A 10,081-nucleotide genomic window follows, 5' to 3' on the forward strand; every position below is an offset into this window, starting at 1 on the left:
AAACTAGATTATCTTTCCAAACAATTAAAAGAAACACCGAACCTCTTGATTTAATTCAAACTGATGTGTGTGATTTAAAGTCAATTCCTACTCAAGGTGGGAACAAATACTTCATTACATTTATCGATGATAACACAAATATTGCTACATATATTTACTTAAGAGTAAAGATGAAGCAATAGACAAGTTTGTCTTGTATAAAAATGAAGTTGAGAATCAACTTAACAAGAGAATTAAAGTGGTTAGAAGTGATAAGGGTGGAGAATATGTTTATCCTTATGCTGAATTTTGTACGAAAAATGGAATTCTTCATGAATTCACATCACCCTATTCACCTCAATCCAATGGAATTGCTGAAAGAAAGAACCGTACCTTGAAAGAAATGGTCAATGCCATGATAATTAGTTCGGGTGTAAACCAGTCAATGTGGGGGGAAGCTATTTTGCCGGCTAACTATCTTCTAAATAAGATACCTCACAAAGAAAGGAATGAAACACCGTATGAACTTTAGATGGGAAGAAAGCCATCATATAAGTACTTACGAGTGTGGGGGTGCCTAGCTAAAGTTGTTGTACCACCGCCTAAGGTACAAAATTTAGGTCCTAAAACAGTGGATTGTGTATTCATTGGGTATGCACAAAGTAGTAGTGCTTATCGGTTCCTTGTGCATGATTCTAAGAATCCCGAAATACACAAGAATACCATAATGGAATCAAGGATTGCTTCATTCTTTGAAGATGTATTTCCTTGTTTGAACAAGGAAGTTGAAAGCCTATCTTTACCAAACAACGAAGCTATTCGAGAGGAAGAACAAGCGCAATCCGAGGAAGAAGAGATAGAACTCAGAAGAAGTAAGAGGGCTAGAGTTGAAAAATCATTTGGTGATGATTTTTACACCTATGTGGAGGAAAGTGAACCTAAAACTTTCAAGAGATAGAACTCAACCACCACGTTTTGCTACTAACCTTTCTTTCCAGAAAACTTTCAAGAGGAAAACGAACTCCTTACACTAACATTTGTAAAGGATCTTATTTTTCAGTTAAAAAAAAGTGTTACTAAAACGGGTTTTCTGGGTGTCAAGGAGATTATACATTGCTTGTTTGCAAAATAAGTGATATGCTTAGTTTCTCAAAGGAAAGTGTCTAAATTTTGGGTTCCATCTAATGACATGCTCTTTATTGAGCAATTTGATGACAATGTTGGGCCTAGATTACATCCTCAATTCGATGACATGCTCTTTATTGACAATCGTGGGAATGTGCATCAATGGTGGTGAGAAGCAAAGATCGAAAATTGAAATTGATTTTTCTCTTGGATTTGTTTAAGGATGGGAAACAAAAATTGAGAACTAATTGTAGTTGTCAGCGGAAATCTATAATAGATTGAGTGTTCTATTTGGGACAAAGGGAAAAACTTGGTAATAGTTAAAAAAACATATTGACCATGAGGTTTTCTTGAAAAAACCTCGATGTATATGAGAAAGAAATAAAAGGATGAGTGGGACCCATATTTTGGTTAGGGACCAAAATTGAAACAAACACAAACATTAAGGACAATCCAAGTTAAAAATTCTTTATAGAGATCAACCACACAAACTACCCAAACCATATGGACCATTTGTGTAGTTTACCCTTTTCATTTTGTATTTATTTTAATTATTGAAACATAATAAAGAAAATAATAAACGTAAAATAATCATTTTAAATACATTAAAAAATTTGAATATCAAACCCACAAAAAGAAAATTACATTTGGAAGGGTGGACGCTCAGCATAGAAAATAAAAGGTGAAAAAAGTAGACAAAACTGTAAGTTTTTGTAAACCATAGGGTTTATTGTATAACAAATGATTTGGATGAAGTAAAATAAAATTCGTTTACCCCTCGACCCCTGTTATTATACAGTTTCTTGGCAGCTCACGTCGGGCTTTGGCTCTTTCTGGCTCCGCTCGCAGTTTCAGAGAAAACAATCCATCATCTTATTACAAGATTCAATAAACCCTTTTTCAGAACCCTAAATTCAAAACCCAACTTACATATAACAGTATCGAACCTCTCTCCAATTCGATGCTAATACGAAGGTTTTGTGCCTCTATCCCCCATTTCAATCTCAGCCCAGTTTCTCTTACCAAAAAACCCGCCAACCATCTCGTCGTCTTCAACAATTTCACTCCACGAACACCAAATTCTCAAACCCCCAAGTCAATTTCTAGTATGGGCGAATCCCGGAGACCTGCAGCCGTCCCAATTCCGGCAGTGGAAACCGCCGACCGAATGGAGTTGTACCGCGCTCTGGAAACATCGGTGGGTTCATCGTTCAGTTTAGAGCCATTAGCTCCTAAGCCAAGACCTTTGATCGTAGTAATCAGTGGGCCTAGTGGTGTGGGGAAAGACTGTTTGATCAAAAGACTGAGAGAAGTTCGAGAAAACATCCACTTTGTTGTCACAGCAACAAGTAGGTCAATGAGAGCAGGTGAAGTTAATGGAAAAGATTACTTTTTTGTAAGTAAAGAAGAGTTCTTAACAATGGTAGAAAACGATGAGCTTTTAGAGTATGCATTAGTGTATGGGGATTACAAAGGTATACCAAAACAGCAGATTAGGGATTACATGGCAAAAGGGCATGACATTATATTGAGAGTAGACATACAGGGAGCTGCTACTTTAAGAAAGATTCTTGGAGATTCTGCTGTGTTCTTGTTTCTTGTGGCTGAAAGCGAGAGTGAGTTGGTGATGAGGTTGATTGACAGGAAGACAGAGAGTAAGGAAGCATTGCTGGTGAGGGTTGCTACAGCTAAAGAAGAGTTGAAGCAGATGAAGAATTTTGATTATGTGGTTGTGAATGCTGAAGGGAAGTTAGAGAATTGTGTTAAAATGGTGGAATCCATCATGGATGCAGAGAAAGCTAAAGTGTGGCAAAAGAGAGCAATGATTTAGGCACAAATACAATGGCAATGTATGTTTTTTACTTCTTTTATTCTCTAAAATGGTTTCTGGTTGAATAGTGAAGTGGATGCTTGTTTTAAGAGCCATTGTTATTGGTCATTTTAGTTTTGATCCATATTCTACCCATAAAAACATATAATCCAAAAGCTTGTTTTAGTGAGTTTTTGATTGGATTTTATGCATTATACACTCAAATTAGTAAAGGAGCTTCTAAGGGAAGGAAATGACCTATTTTTAGTGATTTGTGATTAAACCTAACGTTTTCTTGGTGGATTTGCACTTCAAATCAAATGTTTTATCCTCAAAGTTACTCTCTTTGATAATGAATTGAAGTTAGGATTCATGGTGATTACTGATTAGGGGGTGATGAATAATTCATGATTCATGTTGGAACTGTTAATGGGAAATGAATAAGTGGTTCATAGTGTGATTGTGAACAAGAACGATTTCTATTTCAAGTAGTTAAAAAGTGTTGACTTCGTGATGTTTTAGTCAAACTTTTGGTTTCGTGATTTGTTGATGATATTTTTCAAATATGATGATGGAATTGTGTCAAATGACACTTAATTGTAAATGAATGGAAGAATGTTTGTGCAGTTTCATCAACTTTTAAAAAGTAGGTTGCCTGAATTTAAACTAAGTTGTCTAATTTGGTAATTGACAAGAAATCATTCTTGTTGGAAATGAAAAGGGATGAAAAGATTGATGATGTAGTTAATACCTATCATTATTCTGATGGATTTGGGTTGCTTGGAATTCAAAATGGAAAGTATGTGATAAATGTCACTTTTTATGTTTATGATATAACTTGTATGTCCCCAAACTCATTATCACCAATGTTCATTCTAGTAGTGAAACATAGAATAATATTAAATAGCGTTCTTTGTTTTGGGATACACAATCACTAAAAACAAAAAAGATGTTACAAAAGTGTTTCTTTGTGTGTTCTCAATTACAAACAAACATAGAAAAATAATGAAAAGATTGTTTCTTTGTTTGTTCTCCATTCGAAACATACAAACCTAGAAAAATGTTTGTTTTTTCTCAATTAGCAAACATACAACATATGATGCTGTACATCTTTGTTTCTATGTGTTTTGTGACAACATATTCGTTTGTTATTCAATATCACTTCTAACATCACTTCTAGACGGAAGGGTAAAATAGTCATTTTCTTATATCAAGATTCAAGATCGTTCATATAATCAAAGAAAGACACAATCTTTGTTTATACAACACTTATCATATTTGGAAGAATCAGCAACGTAATTAACACCTACTGACTTCATAATTCAGTCAATTTGCAAAGTAAAAAGAAAATCTTGCGCATTGATTAATAATTCGTTAAAAATTGGCTTCTCAAAGAACATCAATAAGATTGACAAAATAAAGTTTACAGTACTAAAAACTACAAATATTGTTGAATGATTTCAGATATGGATGTGTAGGTTCCAAACGATAATGAGATCACACCAATTGCAATGATTAATACGCACATTGATACCTAACAATACAAACAAACAAAAAAAAAAAATGCAATATTTGAATTCATTTTTTTCTAAGATATGTTCAAAGTTTATAAAAAGCCACGAGTGATACCTGGAAATGTGTCACATTACCCCTTAAGATGCGCAAAAAGCAAGCACAAGGAAATATCAATGACTGGAATTACAAAAAAAAAAAAGAAGCATTAATTAGTTTTTGTAATTTGCTCTTTTTACAAATATAGGCAATGTATTTTATTTTTTTACCCCATTATATAAAGTACATTGCTATTAAAAACATAGAAAGAGAACTTACCACCAGCATTGAGAGTAAAGATCCGATCAATGACATCACCAGACCTGTGATAAGAAGAGTGTATATGATAATAGTTTATCCAAAATCACTAATTTGTAAAAAAATATAATATTTGAAAGAAAGCTTACCAAAAAAGGGAACAGAAAGGGCCACAACTAAAGTAGAGATCACTAATGCTGTTCTTATGAGGATTGAGTACACGTGTGACTTTGAATGCTTTGATGGTATTAATTCCTCCAAACTTTTAGCCACTGGTGATATTACTAACGCATATGTGATTCTTTCTTGTTAAGATAAAATACAAAATAACATTCACACAAAACACAAGGAAGAATTGAAGGGTTTTAAGCAAAAGGATATTTGGTTACTGGAGTGATCACCTAAAAGAGAAGAAAAAATTGACCGAAGTGAGTAAAAAAAATAAACAAAAAGAAATCACAAAACTAACAATTTATATACCGTAGCCCAAATAGCAATCTTGGAAGCAAGTAAATTTGGAGGGAGGTTGAGAGTGAATTGTGATTCTGTTGATTCTCCAAACATCATGTATCCCATTATGGCAACTCCAGCATAAATTAAAGTACATATCCCAAAGCTTCAATAAAAAAATAAAAAAAACACAATTACCATTTTACGGTTTTACCCTTTTGGGTAATTAAGTGTTGTGTTATTTTTGAATTACCTGGCTAGAATGACTAGAGGATATTGACTTTTCTTTTCCATGGACATATAAATATTAGGAAGAACAGCATGTCCTGCATAACAGTAACCATACATCCCAATAGACACAGGCAAAGTCGATAGATTTAACATTTTTGTAGTTTCCATTTGAAACCCAATCTTATCCACCAAACCGATCCAAAACAAGGAACACACCAAAATAATTATTACAAAAACTCCTCCAGCTGCAACAACAAAACAAGAAAAAGAAAAAAAGAGATAAAGGGTAATATAGTCATTATTATTCTACTTGCACTTACTTAGATATATATATATATATATTGTGAACTAACCGGAGATGTAACTGAGAACACTCAAGTCGCGAAGCCAAACCGTAGGAAGCACAACAAGAGTGATCATAATTGCAAAGAAAGAATGTGAATTTATTTGGTGTCCTCCAATGATTACATTTGTATTTGGGAATAAAGAAGATATGTTATCACTCTCCAAGATTATGAATTCAACACATGATGCCTGTTGAAACCAAATAAGTGATCATGAGATTATACTTATAGAATAAACAATGCATAGGATTATGTTAGAGATACTTACATACAACTCCACATACAAAACTATCTGCAGCAAAAGAATTACACAAGGTTAAGTAGTAATCATTCAAGGGGTTTATTTTTTTTTCAACAAAAAAAATAAAAATAAATAAACTTACGGAGACAAGTAGGCGTCCGGGTATGCCGAAGGCGGCTTCACCAATATCTGGATAAGTCTGAAGTCTGGGGTGAGTATCTAAGCAGTCACGGAGGAGGAGACCCGTGTAGAAACAAAGAACACAAAAGATAAACATTATAGATAAACCAAGCCATCCACCTTCTTTCACTGCATATGGGGTAGAAAGAAGTGCTACTCCACAAAGTAGATTTACACCTACAACATTACATATCAACCTATTTTCAGACTACTTTCATATGGAGACTAGTTTATATGATACATGACTAAGTATGTGAAAAATAGACTAGTATGCAACAACAAAGAAAATAAAGTTAGAACATAGCACTATACCATTACTACTTAGGCACCTTAATTCTAAGTTTCTATTCTCTCCTATCATAGGTCATGTCCTAACTCCTTCAAGTCTAACCTCACACTATCTTCCTTAATTCTAAGCCTCCACTCTCTCCTATCAAAGTTGGAGGAAATGCTACCATTGAATACACTTCTTATATGTTGTGATTATGATATTGTGTTGATATCAGTGCTTCGTGTCATGTAACATTATGAAGTGATCTATATTTATCTTGCACTATAGTAACTTTGGGATGTTAAGATGGTTAATAATAAGTTATTATTAAAGGTTATTGTCATTTTGGATGTATGTTTGAAGTTGATTTTACATGATGACATTCACGTTGGGTATATGAGACTAAATTTGGCTTCCATAGGCTTGCTCGACAGCGATGGTTACTACAACAATTTTGGTAATGGATTCTAGAAAATCACTCATGGTTCCTTGATCATGGAAAGAGGCAAGAGATACTAAAAATTGTATATGTCACATTTAAAGATCTCTAAGGTAGCGTTTGGTGGTGAGACTAGGTGGGACAGAACTAGATTAGACAGAACTGGACTGGACAGAACTAGACTGAACTCGTTATATAGTAATTGGCAACACCGGAACAAAAAGAAACACACTAGAAATGGTTTTTTTTTTTTTTTTTTTTTTTTTTTTTTTTTTTTTGTCATTTTGGCTTTTGTCCCATTGTGTTCTATGGTTTTGGATGAGACTAAATTTTAGAGAAATAGTCCCATTGGACTTGGTCAACAACTAACTTTGTCCCAGTCCCGTCCGTGCCAAACGCTCAGTGATAGGACCTTGTTCTGTTCTGTCCCGTCCTGTTCCGCGTACCAAACGGGGCCTAAGAGCATGGAAAATGTAGTGAAGAATGTTAATATGGTTGATCTATATTGCATAAGAGACTTGGTTAAATTTTTTATTTTTATTTCTCCAAACCACACCTTTTTCTTAAACAAAACTTGCACCCTTAACCTTTTGGTTGAGGGACACCTGTCCAACTCTTGATACCCCTTGGCTATACATGGCCAAGTTGTCATAGAAAAAGGTATTATCTCGTGTGTATGATGTCCGGTGTGTGTTTTCACACTTTGGCATGTAGTCATAACAAAATTTTCCCTTAAGAGTTATCCTCCTTCCAAGAAACAACATATACTTGGACTTTCCATGTAGGCGTAACAAATACTGCGGTTTTTGCTATTAATATAACCCTAAGTGTTCCTTTATATTTTGATGTTCTAGGAGGGTTTGTAGCGACAAAGATCTTTCTTATGATTACTTATGAGTCTTTGAAGCAACTTTTTTGTGGATATTCCCAAAGATGAGAAATCAAAGCTTGATGTAAAGACTAAGTCATGTGTAGACATGATTCGGTTTCTATATCACTTATAATGAGTCATGATGTTGTTTTAGTGGAATACCATACTTTAGAAGATATCGAGAGGAGAAGGTGGAGATGATTCCTCAACATAATGATCTTACTTATTTAGACTCGGTTCCTCTTAGCATGTTGCGTCATATGAGATATATAAAGATGTTCGCAATCATTAACGGGTGATATATGAGAGATTGTAATCCATCAACATAATATCTTGGTGATGGGTATGTCACACTTCAAGACCTATGTGGAAGGCTAAATTAATTGTGCATTTAGTCAAAGAAAAGGTATCAACTTCGATGGGATTTTCTCTTCGGTTGTATCAATGTGGTTCTTGGTTTAGCTGCTAACCTTGATCTTGAGGTTGAGAAGATGGATGTCAACACAACTTTCCTTCTAGGTGACTTGGACAAAAAAATCTACATCGAGCAACCTAAAGGTTTTTAGGTTAAGGGAAATGAGGATTATGAATGTAAACAACTGTTTATTCTTTCATAGAGGTTTGGTGATGATAATTTGATAACTTCATTATTTTATTGCTTATGTGATGACATATTGTGGAGTTTTTATTTTAGGGTAAGGAGCACTCAAGAGAAATATCGAGAAAGTAGAGAAAAAAACGACTTCTCATTTTTTGTTTTGAAAATCCTGCATTAGAGATCGATTATATGGTTCGAACGTCTTGGTTTATAGCCTTTAGTATTAATTAATTTGAAAGAAGAAACATATATACATACCATTAACCACAGCTTGGGCGAATGAACTCTGTTTAATCTGAGATTTCTGAAGTTGTGACGACTTTCTAGCAGAAGATGTCCATTGAGAATGAAGTGAATGATCAGAAGGATGACGTGGTGGATGATGGTTGTCTGCCAAAGGTGGCAACAGAGGGTTGCCTAAACTGGTGGTTATTTTGGGATTTTGTCTTCTTTTAGGTGACGATGAAAGGAATGAACCACCTAATGATGATAATGGAGGAGACCCCAGAAAGCTCAGACTCGGAGATGCTACAGTACCTAACAGATCCATCGACTTCCTGAAAAAATATTACAAATATTGATCATACTGATGAAATTATGCCTTTCAATGACGAAAGCGGAAGGGTTGTTGCTTATACCTGTAACTTCGAGGCCATGATGGATCCGAAGATTGAGGTTCATCCCCGACATTATTAGAGGAATCACAATCCTGCTCATCATCATTGGCTTTATTCCAGGAATCATCGTCATCACCTCCATCAAAATCCTTATCTCCATCTCTGTCTAAATCCTTGTCTTCATCGATCTCCTTGTTTTCGCTATCGACTAAAAGGATGCAGTCGGATTCCCCCGTAGTCTTCATTACCCTTCAACCTTCGATCCTTACAAAATCGCGTCTCTTGAGATAAGCTTCAAAACAGTATCCTGAAAATACGATCGAATTAATCGACGAGGGTTTTTTTGGCACGAAGTTTTTAAATCAAATCGTAAATAAACATCAACGCGTCGATACAGCATGGAGTTCTAGAGACACAATTGAAAGCTATAAAATCGTACAATGAACCACGAAATAACGTGAAACGATATTCGATTACCAGAACAGCGATCACTAGGGTTTTAATATGAATTTCGAATTCATTAGGGAAACGCAACTCTATTTGATTGTGATTCTCTACAACATGGACGCATGAAGAGATACGTACGCAGTATTGAAAGGGTTGAAAGTGAGGCAAAAGTATTGCTGTTAATGTTCTTACATGCAACAAAACTCCAACAGTTTCACGGATTTATAGAGCGAGAATCTTCTATTGATGCGAAAATCTGGGAAACAGAGGAGAGATAAGAAGAACAGATGGAGAGTGCTCTGTTTCGGAATTCTGCTAGCAACTCTTATGTATATATAGTGTAGATGATTGGATAGCAAGGCAGCCTAATGAAATAAAAATAAAAAATAGAATAAAAATTATAAAATCATCAAGAAAAATTCGATCATAAATAGACATATAACTTTGTAATTTTTGCAATTTTTTTGGCCCTTGGTTACGGTATGTTACCATTTGTTGCCTCCATTTAAAAAAAAATAATTAAAAAAGTGTAATATTTAGTAATTAAAATAAAAACATAATTACATAAACATTAATTAATATAATATAATATTTCATTAAAATTAAAAAATATAACAATACATTGATTTAGTATCATATTGAAATTCAATTAAAAACAATACATTTAAT

At 34.3% G+C, this 10,081-nt stretch overlaps 2 protein-coding genes across 3 annotated transcripts; one reads left to right on the forward strand and one right to left on the reverse strand.

Moving 5' to 3' along the window:
• Window positions 1-1,895: 1,895 nt before the first annotated feature.
• On the forward strand, window positions 1,896-3,147 carry LOC111913213 (guanylate kinase 2, chloroplastic/mitochondrial). Its single transcript, XM_023908931.3, has one exon. The coding sequence runs from the start codon at window positions 2,066-2,068 to the stop codon at window positions 2,933-2,935; it is 870 nt and encodes a 289-aa protein (XP_023764699.1). The 5' UTR covers window positions 1,896-2,065; the 3' UTR covers window positions 2,936-3,147.
• Window positions 3,148-4,232: 1,085 nt separating this feature from the next.
• Window positions 4,233-9,723, reverse strand: LOC111913187 (amino acid transporter AVT1B). 2 transcript variants are annotated; one of them, XM_052767068.1, is made up of 13 exons: window positions 9,605-9,723; window positions 8,987-9,272; window positions 8,607-8,905; window positions 6,132-6,346; window positions 6,017-6,040; window positions 5,758-5,938; window positions 5,427-5,649; window positions 5,204-5,339; window positions 5,101-5,124; window positions 4,873-5,014; window positions 4,745-4,788; window positions 4,544-4,606; window positions 4,233-4,448 (listed from the first exon to the last, which is right to left on the reverse strand). In XM_052767068.1, the coding sequence occupies exons 2-13, from the start codon at window positions 9,208-9,210 to the stop codon at window positions 4,353-4,355; spliced, it is 1,671 nt and encodes a 556-aa protein (XP_052623028.1). In that variant the 5' UTR covers window positions 9,211-9,272; window positions 9,605-9,723; the 3' UTR covers window positions 4,233-4,352. The 2 variants fall into 2 exon arrangements, with proteins under 2 accessions (XP_052623028.1, XP_052623029.1); XM_052767069.1 differs by having other exon boundaries at window positions 9,443-9,699.
• Between the last annotated feature and the right edge of the window lie 358 nt (window positions 9,724-10,081).

The sequence above is a fragment of the Lactuca sativa genome, chromosome 8 (genome assembly GCF_002870075.4).
Source record: "Lactuca sativa cultivar Salinas chromosome 8, Lsat_Salinas_v11, whole genome shotgun sequence".
In the NCBI taxonomy this organism is placed as follows: Eukaryota; Viridiplantae; Streptophyta; class Magnoliopsida; order Asterales; family Asteraceae; genus Lactuca; species Lactuca sativa.

Coding starts and splice junctions, on each gene's coding strand:
- LOC111913213 (XM_023908931.3), top strand. CDS start 2,066: ATGCTAATACGAAGGTTTTGTGCCTCTATCCCCCATTTCAATCTCAGC.
- LOC111913187 (XM_052767068.1), bottom strand. CDS start 9,210: ATGAAGACTACGGGGGAATCCGACTGCATCCTTTTAGTCGATAGCGAA. Junction 5,125..5,203: donor AGATTGCTATTTGGGCTACG/GTATATAAATTG, acceptor CTTCTCTTTTAG/GTGATCACTCCAGTAACCAA. Junction 4,607..4,744: donor CTTTACTCTCAATGCTGGTG/GTAAGTTCTCTT, acceptor TTGTAATTCCAG/TCATTGATATTTCCTTGTGC.